Consider the following 18593-nt stretch of genomic DNA (forward strand, 5'->3'; position numbering starts at 1 on the left):
CGGTCGAGGGCAGTGGGTGCGGCCGGCGGTGGCGGACGGGCGAGGGTGCGGCGAGCAGCAGCGTAAGTCGGCTGCGTGGCGACACTGGGCGAGTGGTGAACCGATGTGCGATTTGCAGGTGGTCGGCGACAGCGGCGCGTCGAGGAAGGGTAGCGTGGCAGGAACGGTGGCGGGAGGGGGCCACGCGAGGAGGCAGGTACGGCCACACGCAGCGACGCGCAGGTGGTCGACGACGGCGACGAGGTGGTAGCGTGGCACGGGCAGTGGCGGGACAGGCGCGCCCAAGGCGCCCGGGGCAGGTGACCGATCCGATCGGAGCGATCGGGCAGTCGGCGCGTCGGCGGCGACGCGCTGGCGACGGGGCGGACACAGCGGCGAGTCTGGCGACGAGGCGCAGGGCAGACTTATCGGCGAGTCCGACGACGAGGCGCAGGGTGGACGCAGTGGCAGAGAGGCGAGATGCGTGGTGAGGGCAACACAAATTGTACATGGCCAGTAACTAGTCTAATAGTGCAGTACGAGGGATATGGTAGGGACGCGCACCGCGATTGCGCAAGTCCGCGATGAACATCCGGTTCCGCTGCTTGATCATTTCATCTAGGAAAAAGTCATAGCGATCCTCGCGCATCTCGCGCACGATCGCTTGGAAACCACCCAACCAAGCGTTTGTCATTTCCGCCGCGGATGAATTGAAACGCCACTTTCCTCCTTGTATGAGGTCCGGAAAGCGAGCGGGATTGCAGAAGAAGCCACAGTACGTGTCCGATCCTTTGTGGTTGGACTTCATGTGGAAGACATCCACCGGAAGTGCGCATGCATCGAAATGGTGGTCACCGACAGCATCAATATGCTTCTTCAATTTGCACGCATTGTCGAAGAAGATAAAATTGGGGAGAGACGTCGTTGTCGGGTAAACCTGGCGCAAAAACTCCTGTATTCGACGAGGTTAGAACGCGGGCAGCTTACTCAGTGATCATGTCCACCTACCCGACATCCATTTGGTGCCTCGGATCCAAACATAGTCGCGCGGCCGACAATTATACCGCAAGTAGCGACGCACAACTGCTCGTTGTGTGTCCGGCGCCGGCCAAATCGTGCCCGCGGCTTCAGGTTACCAGCTTCATCTTTGCCGTCGCATTCGCCGTCCTTGTCGACCTCCACGACTTCATCGGCAGCTACTTCTCCTGCATCGTTGCCAAGGGCATCTTCGATTTGTGCGCGTTCCGACTGCTCGAGTCGTTTCCGTAGCTGGAACATTGCAGAGCGATGTTCTGTTCCGACGTGCTCGAGAGCTCGGTGGGTCGGTTCATGGCAAGTCTGGAATCCCTTCTCCGATGGGGTGCTACAATCTACAACGCAACAGATATCGTTCATGGACTTGTGGGCACCACAGAACCGCGCTCGCTGTGATGATAATGGATTCTTGCAGTCGTGGACACTGCAACATGGTCGTCCGATTGAGATACCGTCCATGACAGCAGCTCGCAAGAAACCTCACAGATATGTCTCAGGTATAACACTGTATCTATAGGGTAAAATACTCACAGGCTTTGTTATCCTGAACCTCAACAACGCAGCATAAGTCGCATGCGTGGCTCCACTCCTCTTGACCTGTTCCAATGGCAGATATATTGCGCTCGCGTATGGCATTGCTCAAGCGTGTAGCCTGGCGCTGATCATTGTCCAGGACAAGATGTCTGTGCATCTGAGAGTATTCTTCAAGAAGGGAATGGATGAAGAAGGCATCCCAGACCATTGGGCAGGTCATTCTACCTGTTGTAGGCCACCCAGATGGAAAGCGAGATGACACATCCCCATGTTCCTCATTGTAGATGCGGGCATTATTGGTAGCAGATACCCTAACAATGAAGATCAGTATGTCAATCATATGCATAATGCCACAACAAATGAGAAATCTCACCAGGCGCAGACCATGGAGGTTCTAAACCTCTCACATAGTGAGCGATCAATGTACGAATGTGTAGCCACATGAATCGCATGAGGCAATCCTAGGTAGTGTGTACGAATCGTTTTGTTGTCTTGAACATAGTAGGTCGGGTAGTATCTTGTGTGACAGCCTATCCGACATCAGTTATTGACCATCACACACAGTATTTGTCAACACATGCATACCACGACATTTTGCAGACAGTGACCATGAAGGAATGGGACCCCAATAGCATGTGAAGACAGTGACTTGTGTCCAGACAAGCTGAGTCAGGTCAAATACCTCAGTAGCTGCATGGCCCTGGCAGTCCAGACAGCTCCGCATAGGTGGGAACATATCACAGAAGCCTAGAAATGACTAGATGAGCACTGTGCATGATGAGAATGAGAATGAACATACCAATTCCTAAGGCTGTACCATGGCTGAGAAAAATATCCAGCAAATCACTTGAACCCCACCCTTGTGTATGGACATGAGAATGCCATATGTGATGGCGCAGGGCTGCCCAGCACTCCTGCAGAACTGTGGGATGAGTGTCAAGAGCAAGGCTGAGAAACTGGAGGATATTAGGTGGCAGCAATGCTGGGGGTTCTAGAAGAGAAGCTGAAACATTCCAAGATAATCGCTCTTTCAGATGGGCGACAAGTCGGATGAAGAGTACGAGTGTATCAAGGGGGAGAACAGCCGCAAGGGCAGAGTTCTCTTCGGTGAAGGCTAGAACAGAGACGACCGACATGTGGTCATACAAGGAGAAGGAGATCAACGCCGCTACGAGGCACCGACAGAGCTCGGGATGGGGATTGAACAGCCAGGAGGCCCACCTTATATACCGTGGATCGGCCGGCGAGACAGCAGCACGAAAGATTGATACTTTGAAAGTTACGATACATTGATACATTGAAAGAATCCGTACCATGAAAGTTTCCGAGGGCGCGAACGAAAGTTTCAGCGGGATTGATAGTTTGGATAGTTTGGTGAGCGATAGTTTCCGGAATGAAAGTTTCCGGCGGCGAGCAAAGTATCACGTGAGTTCATGAAAGTTTCACGACGATACATGGAAACTTTCAGCGTGTGCGCAGGTTTTGACATTCTGACCAATCCATGTCCTCAACAACCCCGTTGCGCCTCGACTATGTCTAACTACGACCCCACCTCATCCTGGGCACACTCATCTCGTGCGCAGGTTGATCGTTGATTTATTGCTTACTGATATCCGTGCTCCGACATGCTCGGCGACCTCAACGCGACACACCTGCTCGGCGCGTCCCTGCGGGTGCGCTCTACGCGCAGTGCTTCGGCGCCCTCGTCTCCATCTTCCTCAGCGCCGCGATGCATGTCGCGTTCAGCACCCGTGCAGCAACACGCTCTCCTCGTCCGCGTGCGAGGTCGCCGTGCCCGACGTGAAGAGCTGGCGTGCCGTCTCGATCGCGTGTCGGGCTCGTCGTTGCCCATCCCGACGTCCTCCGGCATCGTCGCGCTCTGCTTCATGGCGTTGGTGCTGCCAGTGAGCACGTTCGTCAAGCCCCGGTACATCCCCGTGGATAAAGCACTGGGTCCCAAACTGGAACGTGGTCGGCATCGCGTTCGTCCTCGGGCCGACGAACACGTACCCCGTCGCGATGCCGTTCGGGAGCGTGGTCGCGTTCGTGTGGCGGCGCCGCTGGCAAACGCGTGGTTCCTCCTGGGCTACGCAGTCGCCGCGGGCATGATCGCGGGCGAGGGCCTCGGCGGGACCGTGAATGCGGTGCTGCAAATCGGGAAGGTGAGCGGGAACTTGTACGGCACGGACGTGGGGTGTCCTATGAATGTATACTGTGGGTGAGGACATTTAGATACGTCAATACACACGCACCTTCGTGTACATGGCTCTTCCCTCTCACCGCATATTCGTTGATGATCGCACTGCCACTTCGCTGTACGTCAAGTAAGAGACATCACTATGTGATTGCGCGACGGGCAACGAGCCGCAGTACACCACTCTCGAACTATTTTACATACCTTCAGCTGCGAACGGAAGAGATTGCCTGTGCGACGCGATGTATGCGCCATACGGATTGCCGGCTGTTGTGTGACTGGCCTGTGAATGGATGTCTTGATGCGCTGTGAGATAAAGAGAGTGGAGGAAAACACGTTGTTGTCGAGGGAGACACGGGTGATAGCAATTGGACAGCATCATGCGCTACATGTGATGTACAAGTGTGCTACATGCCACCGAAACTGGACATAGTGAATGAGACTAAGTAAAGAGAATATGTAGAGTCTGACGCACCTCAATGTTCATCCATTCGCCGGTACCGCTTCCCTCATCCTACTCGCAATACGACGCCGCATCGTACTTGAGCTCCGGTAAACGCCTTGGATTGCTGACTCTACACGGTATTCCTCGCGTGGCAGCCGAGGCGAGGGCCTTGCGAGTTTTGCTGCCTGTTAGTGACTGGCTGTCGAGACGAGTCAGGGTGCGTAGGTATGTTGCAATTGAAGCTGTCGCGGGCGTGCTTGTCGAGGTGGACAGTGTACTCGTGTGACTCGTCCCGGAGGCGCGAGTGCATGACGCCGGCCTATTTATTCACGTTGGAGACCTGTAGCAACATGGCGCACGTAGTACGGCATGTCCTGTGGACAGAAGCCTTGTGCGGGCGCAGCTGTCCGACGTCGGCGGTGAACAGGTAACCACTGGGTATCAGCGAGGCGAGTTGGCCTAGACCTGACCGTCCGTCGCTGCGTTCAGGGCCTGCAGACAGCTCGTGCGCCGTGTCATTCTCGACAATTGTCGGTCTGTGACGGTCAGCGCCAGCGTTCAAGCAGTATGTTGACTGGAACGCGACGCGCTCGACGCGGGCACGCGACCGCGTGTAACGACACGCTGCACCGTGACCGGCACCGCCGTCGCTGCTTGGCGTCCACCACCATATCCGCCAAATATCCGCTCACTGCCGCGTCTCGACTGTACTGTATATCTCAGGCTGCGAGTCTCGCTGTGCTTTCTGCGCCCGTCACACTCGACCATTCAATGTTCCGTCCAGCTCTTCGCGTCTCACTGCTCCCAGGCCGCTGTCCTTGCTGGCACTTGCGTTACGATGCACCACCCACGCAGTTGGGTCGTTGACGAGGCAGATGTCGGCGAGCGCGCCGTTCGTCCGCCATCGCCTATTGGGCTGCTCTCGCTACTGCGTCTGGCCAAGTACGCGCTGACCGGCTAGCCCTCTCGCGACCTGTGCAAGCTTGAGCCACTCAGTGCTGGCCAGTGACCACCATCCTCGTGACTGCTGCGTCAGCCTCGACGGGCATCGTAGCCACCCTGTCTCACGCAGCAGCGTCCACCGTATGGCCATCGTCGCCGACATCGATGTCGTTGAGACGCAACGGGCAGTCCCGGCATTCCGTGCCAGGCGGCTAGCGGATCAGTCCATTAGGATGTTGGGATACCTACCAGGGAGTGGATCGCACTAGAGGGGTTCACGTGAGAATGCAGTAGTTGGCGAGACGAGCACACACGAGGTACGTATCTCAGCTCAAGGACATCGCTGCCTACGCACTGACCAAGGCAGGCAGTCCTGGACATGCGCGTCTTGCATGGACACCGTGACCGGACAGCGCTGCGACTGGAGTCAGATATGCATTACAGGTGTACGCGGCAGGGTACGTACCGCGCTGTATTCACCAGTGACTGCCTGACTCGAAGATAGCCGCGTCCCGGGCGGTAGGCGTGCTCCGCATATGAGCGCGACGTACAATGTGGGTGCCGCCGTGTGTTAGACACGCTCTGCACTTCAGGTAGAGCGGGACTTGGGAGCAATGTAACATAAAGCACTTGTACACAGTAGTTGGTATGGAAGAAACCTATATTCAGTATGAGGTGCAGATGGACGAAACACTGGACATACGAAGTTCAACCGCGCCCGATATGTGACTGACAAGACCAGGTTGCAACTGACATTCAATGCGTGCCGACTGGCCTTGTGTCGAGTGCGCGGTCAAATTGCAATTGGGCTATTTGCGCCGAGCACTATCTCGACATGGGGTGTCATTTTCTGTAGTACGACAGCTAGAATGAATCACTTACCACGTTGTAGGATTTCTACCATTCAATTGCAAGACAAGTATGAGAGTAACAAGTAAAGATACAGTGTGATCATTGAAGTTTGGAGCTGAGGGCAGTGAGGAGCCGGAGAGCAGTGGCGATGGTGGTGTCAGTACGGTAGGACAGACCTTTATAGCTCGTCTGTGTGGGCGGTGGTCCATGCGTCATTCGCGCGGCGCCCCGTCAAAGTCGTGCCATGTCTCAAGAATTTCCTCACACGGTCATCGGGTCCCGCACTCCGCCGAGTCCTGTATCGCTTGCAAAGGTCTCGTAATGGAGCAAGCACAACTACTGACTGACTGCCGAGCAAATTTCCGGTTGTACAGCGGGACGGGGGCATGACAACTGATCCATCACATCTGGGCGCTCTTGACTACGTGATCCGAGCCTTTCGCAAAAGCAAACTAGTATCTGCCGTGAAGCATGTAGTTTCGTCAAAGATCTCTTCATAGCAGCTGCCGGCTGGATACAATCGAGTCAGTGTGGCGCAGATGAGGGCCCAATTATTACAGTATCCCTCGCATTATCACAAGACGAGGTATACTTGGATAGAAAACAATATTGGGCCATGGAGAAAGCCCGCAAAGCGACAGAAAAGAGGATCGCACAGAGGACAGTGAATAGGCGCCCATTGTGGTGGTTGATAGCCTCGTGTTCTGAGATCGGCCGTGCGATCTCTTGCCAATACAAGCCCCGGAATCTTTTGCTTGGTCCGTCTCTACTTGCTGATCTCTACGATCGACTGCAGTGTGGGTATATACACCGTCTGGTAGGACTTTAGGCTCCCGTAGATATTACTTGTGCCGTCTATATTGCCGCTCTTTCAAAAACCTTTTCAGGATTGGGATCTTTCTCTCTCTGTGTCCATTCCCGCTCATTCTCCAAGGTTTTGCCCCAATTTACTCGGGATGAGGGTATATACGTGGCAAGTACACATACTCAATGTTTGTCAGCCAGCTAATTTGCCGTTATTGATTGAATTAGGGCCCAGATCGGAGTCATACGGTTGCCAAACAACAGCCGACACAGAATCCGCGGACATGGTTCCTCCCGGTGTTCCTCGGACCTATGTACCCGAGACTGAGCAATATTTGTCACGGTAGCACTGAACTATAGCAGACAGTCAATGACACTGTACGTACTAGTGACCGCACAGTGCTATGGAGGCACAAGGCACTGTCTACCCAAGGGGATCAGTCAATTCCGGGGGCTCTGGCATTGGCTGATAACCTCGGGCATACAGTGCCCTGTGTCTATTTGGGGCTCATGCAACGGCGGGGATTATCCCAGCCGGCCACCGATTTTCCCAATTCCAGAAGCTTCGGGCCTGTCTGATGTCAGGTTCTCATTCTCGCAACGGTGGCAGTCAGCGATTGATTGCACACTAGGCGCGGGCGGCAGAAGTTGAACAAGCCACTGTGAGTCACTTTGATGGTTCTCTCGGTGCACAGCAACATCGGCAAATAGGTCAGCGTAAGCGTAGACCATTGAGACAAAGATATACAGCAGTCTTATGGGACGAAAGCAACATTGTACTGAGCCACTGAATGTAGTACCGCTTGTGTCGTACTGACACTAACGAGCTGAAAGGCTGTCTTACAGTATAGACCAATTTGATTATCAGCCTGAGCTTGCCAGTGGTCAGGTAAGTTGGTGTAACCGTCATCCAAGAACCATCATTCTGACACTGTTTTGCAGAGGCTTGGTTCCGCGGATCATACCAGATGAAGATAATGGCCGTTACCGGTATTACTCAATCTCCCGTGAGGTACGTCCAGACGTAGTACTACCCGGAGAACCTTCCGCCGGCTGACATGATTACTCATTCTTTTGCATCTACCCAAATGGTCACAGCTCACGCCGCCCTCGTCGTCACCTACCTCCCCACAAGATCATGACAATGGTGTTGACAACCACCGGCACTCAACACAGGTCCCTCGACGCCCCTCATGTACAAGCATGCATCCTGGACCGTAGCAACTGGCGGTCACCCCTCGTGCTCGTACAGCAGCGAGAACACCCACCGTTCGTCTTCTCACATCGGGTCCGGAGACTAGCAAACGTCGAAGCCCGCCATACCAACAGCTTACACTCAAGGCCGCGGAATGGTGCACCACATGGTACGTTGTACTGCCGGCCCTCACGAGTCTCTACTCATCTCTCAGCAGTCTTGGCTCGGCGCGTTGACACGCTTCCACCGGATGCGGTGTTTCCACGAACCGTCGAGCATTGCGAGGACACGGTCCCGCCGGACATGCCTCACCACTCTCGGGGCTCTGTGCTCCGGGGCTTGTACGTGTGGATCACGCCCTCGACCAGGAAGTGCGCCTTCCCCAGCCACGACTCCTCTCACTTGTACTCGATCACCGCCCGCAGCTTCTCCCCATCCGCCCAGGCACTGCACTCGATGATTGTCGCCTCGCATAGAAGCTCCTGCGCAGGATATGGGTGGGCGATGTCGTACGTCTCGCCCTCTCCCGGCCCGCCAGCGAGGCGCACGAAGATGCCCTTGTTGCGTGAGCCCGGTACGATGCGGATTGTCGTCCCAGAGACCTTCGCCGAGATCTGGTCTACACACAATACGCTCCCTCTTCCGGCTCGGACCCGACACGTAGAAGGCTGACACGGGCGGGTGGTGCGAGGCCTGCTCCGTCAGGTACACGACGCGCACGCGCCGTTTACCCTCCACTTAACAACTCCGTGCTCCCGTCGTTCAGGTTCAGGCTTCACACGCCCGCCTCCAGGTCTGTCTCGACCGGGGTGCTCTTTCCTAGAGTGGATGTGCCGCGCGACAGCGTGCTAAGCCCGCTGACGACGCTCTTGCCGCTCTTGATGCTGCGACCGCTCAAGCTCGCCGTCTCAGACGCGGCGTCTGTGCCGGAGTCGGCGCCAGGGAAGAGCGCGTCGATTCTGGTGCGGGCGAGGTGAGGTCAAGATGCTGGATTGGCGGCTCCGTGGGGTCGAACCTCTCCAGCTCGCTCATCTTCACCCGGTCACGCAGCGCGCGGACCACCCGCGCCATCGTCCCACACGGTCGCGCCGTGCATGTTCGAGGTCGAATAAGAGCATGCGCCGAGTACCTTCAACTGGACGGTCGGCGTGGGCGCTGTCCGACGTCCAGTCAGTGCGCTCGACGTCTGACGAACGCGGAGGCAGTGAATCTACGCGCCGCCCTGGCTGACCGGCGCTCGACGGACATCGGCGGCGAAGACGCGCCGCAGGCGCGTTCTCTACGCCTCGGTATAGTCACCCTAAGGAAGTGATTAGACGAGCACCGGCCGGTCGATGTCGAATCGACACGCGAAGGAGGTACGCACAGCTTCTCACCCATTCTCGTCCTGGTTCTGATCTCTTGCCGCCCAACAGGGCCTCTGCGAGACGCGTTTGGAGCGCACGGCTGCGGCGTGTGCAACACGTCTGCGCCCGGTAGCCTTGGTGCGTGCGCTGTGCCTTGGGACCCGTGCGGCGGTACTTACCTTCGTTCCCAGCGCTGTTTCGCGCGGCACGGCCTGGCCAGACCACTGGCATGTCGTGCAGCTTCTGGTAGTCGATGTCGACCTTCGGCTCGACGCGTCCTCGCCTGGAGCGACATGCCCGCCTGCTTCTCCTTCAGACCGCATCACGCGTGGTTGCAATACTGGTATCGGCGGCGGTGATGTCGAAGACTTTTGGTCTCTTGACGAGCTGCTTGAGCTCTGCGACGGTCCATGTTTGCGCGTGTCCTCGCAACCGGCTGCAGTCCAAGGCCGGTCTGCTCCCTTGCAAACCGCCTGTTTCATTGGCCGCCCGCTCGGGATATCGACTGCTCTTGCTCGGGGGCTCTTCCGTTCGCGCGCGCGGTCATTGATCGACATTCACTCTTGTTCTGCTGGTCTCTTTGCTCGTCCCTCACCCTGCTTGGGTTCATTGCCCGTGCGCGCCCAATGCTGGCACTACGCGACCATCATTGCACCCCGGGGATCGGCGACAGATTCAACGCGCGGATGATCACCACGCGCAGAAGGGCCCGAAATGGCAAACGTCCCGGTCAGCGATTGCGCGATGGACGTTCGCCCGGCGAGCGGGACAGGCAGCCGACGTGGAGGTGCGAGGGGACAGCGGGAGGCGAGGTAAGCAAAGTGACCAGCCGCGAGACACGGACACTTACCCACAGCGTTTTCGCGCATGGTGCTGCGACAAGCGTCTTGACCGGCAAAGACGCAATGGATCGTCGTCCGGCGAGTACGAGAGAGGTGCGAGTACACACCTACGACGGCGAGGACGCAGCCGCAGATCACAGTCTGGCGAGCGAGGCGGGCGGTGAATGAGTGAGGCCAGCGGGCGCGGAGAGTCGTTCTCGGCGCGTGTCGACGTGTCAGCGCGGAAGACGCGACGGATCGTGCTGCAGACGCAACCGATGGCGAGCGAGCCGGAGGTAAGGAGCGGGAGGGAGCGGCTACGCGTTGCGAGTGCGAGCGTCGACTGGGAGGCGGTGGATGGCGCGAGACGAGGGACGGGTGGGCCGAGTTGGTACGAGGGGGCTGCGAGGGACGCAGGGATGAGAGATGGAGCCGTTTTCGAGAAGGGGACTCACCTGTAGCTCTGCTGTGCGTCCGAGTGTCCGTAGCGCAGAGTGAGCTGAGACGTGCAAAACGCGCGAGAAAGCGTGCGGCGAGCGCACCATGAAGGGAGCGCTGTGTGTCGCCCTTCTGCCACTGAAAACAACGCATACTCACCCTTTCTCCCTGGTCGCGGGACGCGCTCTCATTGGGCACGACAGGGCGCGGAGAGCGGGGCGGATCCAATACAAGAACGCAGTGTGAGCGCTGCGAGCGTAGCCCTTCGCAAGGCGAGCCGCATCCACGCAAGGACCCAGAGGAGCCCTGATCACAACCCACCCCGACGTCCAATAAGTCAGATGGCCGCGCTCCCAGACACGGACGTCATCCTCTTCTACGACATCCCCAGCAGCACGCCCAGCACCGCCTGGTCGCCCAACACCTGGAAGACCCGGTCAGCACCTCCCCGTCTCCCGCACAACGCCGCTCACAGTACAGTGCATGTCCCGCAGGTACGCGCTGAACCTCAAGCGGCTCCCGTACCGCACGGTATGGGTCGAGTACCCCGACATCGCGGCGCTCCTCCAGTCCTTCGGCCACGCGCCGACCGAGCCGGGCACGCCCACGCCCTACACGCTCCCCGCGATATTCGACCCGCGCACGCAGCGCTTCGTCGCCGAGAGCGCCCGCATCGCCGCGTACCTCGACGACACGTACCCCGCCACCCCCGCGCTGTCCCCAAAACCCTTGCGCCCATTCCAGGTGCGCACTCGCTCGTCCACCGCTCATCCTGCACGCATACAGCTGAGATACGCCCTGCCAGGCCGCCTTCCAACACGCCTTCGCGACGACGGTCCAGCCCCCGATCCTCCCCCTCTTCCTCCCGCGCACGCACCCCCTCCTCCAGCCCGCCTCCCAGCCCTACTTCCGGCGCACCCGCGAGCACATGTTCCGCGCCGCGCTGGAGGAGATCTGCCCCCCGCCCGCGCACGCGCAGCAGTGGGCCGCGATCGAGCGCGCGTTCGGCGTCGCCGCGGGGTGGCTCGACGCAGCGGGCGACGGGCTGGACGCGGGCGACGCGCGGGCGACCTTGCTCGGCGAGGGGAAGCTGACGCACGCGGATCTGAGCGTGGCGGGGTGGCTGGTCTGGATGCGGATCGTGGCGGGGCGGGAGAGCGCGGAGTGGCGGGCGGTGGAGGGCTGGCACGGGGGGCGGTGGAAGAAGCTGCTGGACGTCGTCGAGCCCTGGTCCGACTGCAGTCGGTGAGATGAGATGACCGTTGATCAGACAATGTGAATCGGCCGGAGACTGAGCTATAATGCATGCGACCACCGTCGGTTGTGTCGGCGCACTCTTGCATGTGCACTGTGTTCCGCGTCTCTTCGCTATCATCCACCTTGCCGGGGTCAAGAACGTCGAGGGCGACCATAACGTCCTCATATCAGAAAGCATCAGTTTCCATCGTCGCTATGTTGTATCAAGGGAAGTACTCACGGCGCTGCAGAGAACGCCCTTGTACGGCCCGCGCCAAGTAGCACTTGACCTCGTATGCGCGTCCCGAATGCGTCGGAGAACGCGGCCAGGACTCAGAAGGATGAGGATGCGCAGGCGGACACTGCACTAACAGCGCGGAATGACTGGAACGCATCGTGACGACGACAATGAAATGGGACGGCGTACCCTAGGCGTACGCGCCACGTCGCATGCTCGCGGTGACCTGGCGGTGCGGCGCTCTCGGCTGCTACTGTGCTTGTACAGGACGGGTGGCAGGCGAGAAGACCGCACCGCCACGGCCGTATACGCGGATGCGGCGGGTCGAGGGGACACGGCGGCGGCGAGGAGGGAGACGATGGGATGCGGAGACGGAGGGATCGGACGAGCGCGCGCGGGTAAGGCGGTCCAGTCGCTACGTTCGGGTCCGTACACGGCATAGGGAGCGAGTACCTAGCCATATACGACGCGCGGTTCGCGAATGGAGTGGCGGACGTGCGAGTACGGGCGACGAACCGTGCGTCCCGCTGCGTGCTACGTTGTACGATGTACGGCGTCGGGCATCCTGGGACTGCATGCAGACGCTGCCGGTGCGGGATACGCGCGGACCGTGACAGGTGCGCTGGGCACGGGCTGGGGAGGCCGGGCAGGACATGCGGGTCGGGTCAGGCGGGGGAGTGTTCGAGGGCGGGACGCGATGGCCGTTGAGCGGGCGAGGGTTGCGCGGCGAAGGGCGGCCGAGCCGGCTCGGGAGCAGCGCGCCGCCACAGGCACAGCGGCACGCGACGTCGGCCGTCGCCCTGGAGGCTCGTGGGCGCGGGCGCGAGGCGGGGGCTGGGCGGGACGCGGCGGGCTCGGCACGCCCGATCGGGGCACGCGTTATTGCGGTTTTGGGAAGTCATGTCGCGCGGCGCCACACGTGCGTTTTTTGCACGCGGCGACCCCTACCTTCGGACGGCCATTGCTCCTCAACGCCTGCGAGTTTCTGCTTGATTCCTATATATTCTGGTTCTACTCGTCGAGCCCGAGGGCATGGTGCAATTCAATTTCGATTTCAACCAAGTCTCAAAATCGCGGTTTCCGAGCACCACGGCGACTTCGGACTGCAATTGCGAGCGAACGCAACATTGGGTGGGGTCCGCGATGGTACGGAAGGGTGCAGGGGGATGCTACGGAGGGCACAGGGCAGAAAAATTAGAAAGTTACCGTGAGTTCTCGTTGTAGCTCGCGCCGTCGCTGTGCGGCTGCGTGCTTGACAGGTCGCCGACGCAGGTCGGCCACCGCAGCGCAAGGGCGTGAGGCGTACCCGCATGAACGCCCCCATGGGGTGTATAGAAGGCCTACGGAGCGCATACACGCCGTTTCGGGGTACTTGTCCCGCTCCCCGTCGTTGTAGTGCACTCCGCGCTGGTGGTGCCTCCGTCTCGGCCCCTGTACATACATCCTCAATGTACAGTAGTACACCGCGTAGCTACAGCAAAATCAATTGATACTGCTGTGCATATTCCTCTGTGATTAACCTGGGTCTGCCTGTTTGCCCACCGAGATGGTATGCAACATCGCCCGTTGCACGATGCCGCGCAAGGCAGCGCTGGACGGTTCGTAAACTGATGTGGAGGTTGTCTGAGATCTCCTGTGGGGATTTCCCCCTCTCATAATGTTGAAACACAACACGCCAGAGGAGATCCTCTGACAGAGGGACCGTGCGGGGCATGGTGGTTTGGGATAAACTCGACAAGGCGCCTAGCCGGCGATGTACAGTGATGGTGATGTATGTTGACGGCGATGCTGGCCTGAAGGTCGCGGAACAGTAGTATGAAAGGAATATATTACTCTTCAGGAGAATTTGCAAGTAGATACATGCTATATGCCGGTGGATCGAGAATGGATGTACAGGGGCCGAGACGGAGGCACCACCAGCGCGGAGTGCACTACAACGACGGGGAGCGGGACAAGTACCCCGAAACGGCGTGTATGCGCTCCGTAGGCCTTCTATACACCCCATGGGGGCGTTCATGCGGGTACGCCTCACGCCTTTGCGCTGCGGTGGCCGACCTGCGTCGGCGACCTGTCAAGCACGCAGCCGCACAGCGGCGGCGCGAGCTACAACGAGAACTCACGGTAACTTTCTAGTTTTTCTGCCCTGTGCCCTCCGTAGCATCCCCCTGCACCCTTCCGTACCATCGCGGACCCCACCCTATGTTGCGTTCGCTCGCAATTGCAGTCCGAAGTCGCCGTGGTGCTCGGAAACCGCGATTTTGAGACTTGGTTGAAATCGAAATTGAGTTGCACCATGCCCTCGGGCTCGACGAGTAGAACCAGAATATATAGGAATCAAGCAGAAACTCGCAGGCGTTGAGGAGCAATGGCCGTCCGAAGGTAGAGGTCGCCGCGTGCAAAAAACGCACGTGTGGCGCCGCGCGACATGACTTCCCAAAACCGCAATAATGAAGAGATAAGCGCGCGTGTGAACGCGGGGATGACGCGCCGTGGCCTCACACGATAAGGACGACCACGGCGGCCCCTCGCTGCCTGCTGCCTCTCGCTGCCCGCTGCCCGCTGCCCCTCGCTGCCCGCTGCGTCTCCCCCGTCCGCAGCGATGTCGTCCTCAGGCTCCGGCTCCGACTCGAGCCACGACGCACGCCGCTCAGGTGCGCACACCGCCACTCATCGAACTCTGATAGGCTCACGCGCCCGCAGATCGCCTGCTTCCCAGCAGCGAAGAGACCGCCCCCGTCGAGGACACCGACGCCGTCCCCTCACCGCCTCCGTCTCCCGCTCCACGTCCCCGTCCCCGCCCCCCGCCGCAGCCCGCACCCGCCTCCTCTCCGACGACTCCGCCTCCCTTCAGAACGTCGCGCGATCTCATGGTGCGTCGTTCGCCTGCGTTGTCATGTCCGTCGCCGACGCCTCGTCCTCGCGCACGTCGCTTCCCTAGTCCCGACGGTCGTCCGAGTGCGCCTAGCCGTCTGGTCTACTCTGCGTCTCTCGCAGCTGCCTCGCCAGCGTGGTACGTGTCGTCGTGGCTTGCCGTGTCCCGTGTATCTGTGCGGTGGGATGCTCTGATGAGTCCCGCCCTCATCGCTGCTGATCCTTTTGCAGTGCGTTGGACGCGTGCGGGGCTGCTTAACGGCGGGTGCTCTTGCTTATGCTACGTCGCCCTCGTTGGCATCTTCCCCACTTTCTCTCGACGACGTTTCGGGCATCGTGCTCGTCCTTGTCCCTCGTGTGCGCGTACGGCGGTGCAGGATTGCCTCGGTGACTCGCGCTGTTGGGTTATGTGTTCCTCCTGCGGCGCGTCTGTGATTGTTGCACCAATCCATGTCCTCAACAACCCCGTTGCGCCTCGACTATGTCTAACTACGACCCCACCTCATCCTGGGCACACTCATCTCGTGCGCAGGTTGATCGTTGATTTATTGCTTACTGATCTTTGTGCTCCGACATGCTCGGCGACCTCAACGCGACACACCTGCTCGGCGCGTCCCTGCGGGTGCGCTCTACGCGCAGTGCTTCGGCGCCCTCGTCTCCATCTTCCTCAGCGCCGCGATGCATGTCGCGTTCAGCACCCGTGCAGCAACACGCTCTCCTCGTCCGCGTGCGAGTTCGCCGTGCCCGACGTGAAGAGCTGGCGTGCCGTCTCGATCGCGTGTCGGGCTCGTCGTTGCCCATCCCGACGTCCTCCGGCATCGTCGCGCTCTGCTTAATGGCGTTGGCGCTGCCAGTGAGCACGTTCGTCAAGTACCGGTACATCCCCGTGGATAAACAGCACTGGGTCCCAAACTGGAACGCGGTCGGCATCGCGTTCGTCCTCGGGCCGACGAACACGTACCCCATCGCGATGACGTTCGGGAGCGTGGTCGCGTTCGTGTGGCGGCGCCGCTGGCAAACGCGTGGTTCCTCCTGGGCTACGCAGTCGCGGCGGGCATGATCGCGGGCGAGGGCCTCGGCGGGATCGTGAATGCGGTGCTGCAGATCGGGAGGGGTGAGCGGGAACTTGTACGGCACGGACGTGGGGTGTCCTATGAATGTATACTGTGGGTGAGGACATTTAGATACGTCAATACACACGCACCTTCGTGTACATGGCTCTTCCCTCTCACCGCATATTCGTTGATGATCGTACTGCCACTTCGCTGTACGTCAAGTAAGAGACATCACTATGTGATTGCGCGACGGGCAACGAGCCGCAGTACACCACTCTCGAACTATTTTACATACCTTCAGCTGCGAACGGAAGAGATTGCCTGTGCGACGCGATGTATGCACCATACGGATTGCCGGCTGTTGTGTGACTGGCCTGTGAATGGACGTCTTGATGCGCTGTGAGATAAAGAGAGTGGAGGAAAACACGTTGTTGTCGAGGGAGACACGGGTGATAGCAATTGGACAGCATCATGCGCTACATGTGATGTACAAGTGTGCTACATGCCACCGAAACTGGACATAGTGAATGAGACTAAGTAAAGAGAATATGTAGAGTCTGACGCACCTCAATGTTCATCCATTCGCCGGTACCGCTTCCCTCATCCTACTCGCAATACGACGCCGCATCGTACTTGAGCTCCGGTAAACGCCTTGGATTGCTGACTCTACACGGTATTCCTCGCGTGGCAGCCGAGGCGAGGGCCTTGCGAGTTTTGCTGCCTGTTAGTGACTGGCTGTCGAGACGAGTCAGGGTGCGTAGGTTTGTTGCAATTGAAGCTGTCGCGGGCGTGCTTGTCGAGGTGGACAGTGTACTCGTGTGACTCGTCCCGGAGGCGCGAGTGCATGACGCCGGCCTATTTATTCACGTTGGAGACCTGTAGCAACATGGCGCACGTAGTACGGCATGTCCTGTGGACAGAAGCCTTGTGCGGGCGCAGCTGTCCGACGTCGGCGGTGAGCAGGTAACCACTGCGAGGCGAGTTGGCCTAGACCTGACCGTCCGTCGCTGCGTTCAGGGCCTGCAGACAGCTCGTGCGCCGTGTCATTCTCGACAATTGTCGGTCTGTGACGGTCAGCGCCAGCGTTCAAGCAGTATGTTGACTGGAACGCGACGCGCTCGACGCGGGCACGCGACCGCGTGTAACGACACGCTGCACCGTGACCGGCACCGCCGTCGCTGCTTGGCGTCCACCACCATATCCGCTCACTGCCGTGTCTCGACTGTACTGTATATCTCAGGCTGCGAGTCTCGCTGTGCTTTCTGCGCCCGTCACACTCGACCATTCAATGTTCCGTCCAGCTCTTCGCGTCTCACTGCTCCCAGGCCGCTGTCCTTGCTGGCACTTGCGTTACGATGCACCACCCACGCAGTTGGGTCGTTGACGAGGCAGATGTCGGCGAGCGCGCCGTTCGTCCGCCATCGCCTATTGGGCTGCTCTCGCTACTGCGTCTGGCCAAGTACGCGCTGACCGGCTAGCCCTCTCGCGACCTGTGCAAGCTTGAGCCACTCAGTGCTGGCCAGTGACCACCATCCTCGTGACTGCTGCGTCAGCCTCGACGGGCATCGTAGCCACCCTGTCTCACGCAGCAGCGTCCACCGTATGGCCATCGTCGCCGACATCGATGTCGTTGAGACGCAACGGGCAGTCCCGGCATTCCGTGCCAGGCGGCTAGCGGATCAGTCCATTAGGATGTTGGGATACCTACCAGGGAGTGGATCGCACTAGAGGGGTTCACGTGAGAATGCAGTAGTTGGCGAGACGAGCACACACGAGGTACGTATCTCAGCTCAAGGACATCGCTGCCTACGCACTGACCAAGGCAGGCAGTCCTGGACATGCGCGTCTTGCATGGACACCGTGACCGGACAGCGCTGCGACTGGAGTCAGATATGCATTACAGGTGTACGCGGCAGGGTACGTACCGCGCTGTATTCACCAGTGACTGCCTGACTCGAAGATAGCCGCGTCCCGGGCGGTAGGCGTGCTCCGCATATGAGCGCGACGTACAATGTGGGTGCCGCCGTGTGTTAGACACGCTCTGCACTTCAGGTAGAGCGGGACTTGGGAGCAATGTAACATAAAGCACTTGTACACAGTAGTTGGTATGGAAGAAACCTATATTCAGTATGAGGTGCAGATGGACGAAACACTGGACATACGAAGTTCAACCGCGCCCGATATGTGACTGACAAGACCAGGTTGCAACTGACATTCAATGCGTGCCGACTGGCCTTGTGTCGAGTGCGCGGTCAAATTGCAATTGGGCTATTTGCGCCGAGCACTATCTCGACATGGGGTGTCATTTTCTGTAGTACGACAGCTAGAATGAATCACTTACCACGTTGTAGGATTTCTACCATTCAATTGCAAGACAAGTATGAGAGTAACAAGTAAAGATACAGTGTGATCATTGAAGTTTGGAGCTGAGGGCAGTGAGGAGCCGGAGAGCAGTGGCGATGGTGGTGTCAGTACGGTAGGACAGACCTTTATAGCTCGTCTGTGTGGGCGGTGGTCCATGCGTCATTCGCGCGGCGCCCCGTCAAAGTCGTGCCATGTCTCAAGAATTTCCTCACACGGTCATCGGGTCCCGCACTCCGCCGAGTCC

At 59.0% G+C, this 18593-nt stretch overlaps 7 protein-coding genes across 7 annotated transcripts; 4 read left to right on the forward strand and 3 right to left on the reverse strand.

Annotated features, from left to right (window-relative positions):
• Nucleotides 1-499: 499 nt before the first annotated feature.
• On the reverse strand, nucleotides 500-2684 carry C8Q71DRAFT_798806 (uncharacterized protein; the record flags this gene model as incomplete). Its single annotated transcript, XM_047925842.1, has 6 exons — nucleotides 500-931; nucleotides 988-1493; nucleotides 1546-1859; nucleotides 1922-2078; nucleotides 2134-2295; nucleotides 2348-2684. 6 exons carry the CDS (start codon nucleotides 2682-2684, stop codon nucleotides 500-502), a joined length of 1908 nt encoding a protein of 635 aa, XP_047775150.1.
• Nucleotides 2685-3173: 489 nt separating this feature from the next.
• Nucleotides 3174-5148, forward strand: C8Q71DRAFT_861386 (uncharacterized protein; the record flags this gene model as incomplete). Its single annotated transcript, XM_047927900.1, has 2 exons — nucleotides 3174-3710; nucleotides 4996-5148. The coding sequence occupies 2 exons, from the start codon at nucleotides 3174-3176 to the stop codon at nucleotides 5146-5148; spliced, it is 690 nt and encodes a 229-aa protein (XP_047775151.1).
• A 3230-nt stretch (nucleotides 5149-8378) lies between these two features.
• Nucleotides 8379-9051, reverse strand: C8Q71DRAFT_861387 (uncharacterized protein; the record flags this gene model as incomplete). The annotated part of the gene is made up of 3 exons (XM_047927901.1): nucleotides 8379-8594; nucleotides 8762-8939; nucleotides 8996-9051. The coding sequence occupies 3 exons, from the start codon at nucleotides 9049-9051 to the stop codon at nucleotides 8379-8381; spliced, it is 450 nt and encodes a 149-aa protein (XP_047775152.1).
• A 538-nt stretch (nucleotides 9052-9589) lies between these two features.
• Nucleotides 9590-11172, reverse strand: C8Q71DRAFT_779891 (uncharacterized protein). Its single transcript, XM_047924822.1, has 4 exons — nucleotides 11059-11172; nucleotides 10603-11009; nucleotides 10178-10549; nucleotides 9590-10125 (listed from the first exon to the last, which is right to left on the reverse strand). Exons 2-4 carry the CDS (start codon nucleotides 10736-10738, stop codon nucleotides 9962-9964), a joined length of 672 nt encoding a protein of 223 aa, XP_047775153.1. The 5' UTR covers nucleotides 10739-11009; nucleotides 11059-11172; the 3' UTR covers nucleotides 9590-9961.
• Nucleotides 10927-11834, forward strand: C8Q71DRAFT_910430 (uncharacterized protein; the record flags this gene model as incomplete). Its single annotated transcript, XM_047929088.1, has 3 exons — nucleotides 10927-11021; nucleotides 11080-11329; nucleotides 11391-11834. The coding sequence occupies 3 exons, from the start codon at nucleotides 10927-10929 to the stop codon at nucleotides 11832-11834; spliced, it is 789 nt and encodes a 262-aa protein (XP_047775154.1).
• A 2732-nt stretch (nucleotides 11835-14566) lies between these two features.
• On the forward strand, nucleotides 14567-15189 carry C8Q71DRAFT_910431 (uncharacterized protein; the record flags this gene model as incomplete). Its single annotated transcript, XM_047929089.1, has 3 exons — nucleotides 14567-14710; nucleotides 14760-15111; nucleotides 15162-15189. Coding segments are annotated over 3 exons (522 nt in total), but the record flags the coding sequence as incomplete, so codon positions are not given.
• Nucleotides 15190-15504: 315 nt separating this feature from the next.
• C8Q71DRAFT_861390 (uncharacterized protein) lies at nucleotides 15505-15990 on the forward strand (the record flags this gene model as incomplete). The annotated part of the gene is made up of 1 exon (XM_047927902.1): nucleotides 15505-15990. The coding sequence occupies one exon, from the start codon at nucleotides 15505-15507 to the stop codon at nucleotides 15988-15990; it is 486 nt and encodes a 161-aa protein (XP_047775156.1).
• Between the last annotated feature and the right edge of the window lie 2603 nt (nucleotides 15991-18593).

The sequence above is a fragment of the Rhodofomes roseus genome (genome assembly GCF_022264815.1).
Source record: "Rhodofomes roseus strain CIRM-BRFM 1785 chromosome Unknown C8Q71scaffold_23, whole genome shotgun sequence".
In the NCBI taxonomy this organism is placed as follows: Eukaryota; Fungi; Basidiomycota; class Agaricomycetes; order Polyporales; family Fomitopsidaceae; genus Rhodofomes; species Rhodofomes roseus.

Coding starts and splice junctions, on each gene's coding strand:
- C8Q71DRAFT_779891 (XM_047924822.1), bottom strand. CDS start 10,738: ATGCGTTGTTTTCAGTGGCAGAAGGGCGACACACAGCGCTCCCTTCAT. Junction 10,550..10,602: donor GACGCACAGCAGAGCTACAG/GTGAGTCCCCTT, acceptor CGTCCCTCGCAG/CCCCCTCGTACCAACTCGGC. Junction 10,126..10,177: donor CCATGCGCGAAAACGCTGTG/GGTAAGTGTCCG, acceptor TCGCCTCCCGCT/GTCCCCTCGCACCTCCACGT.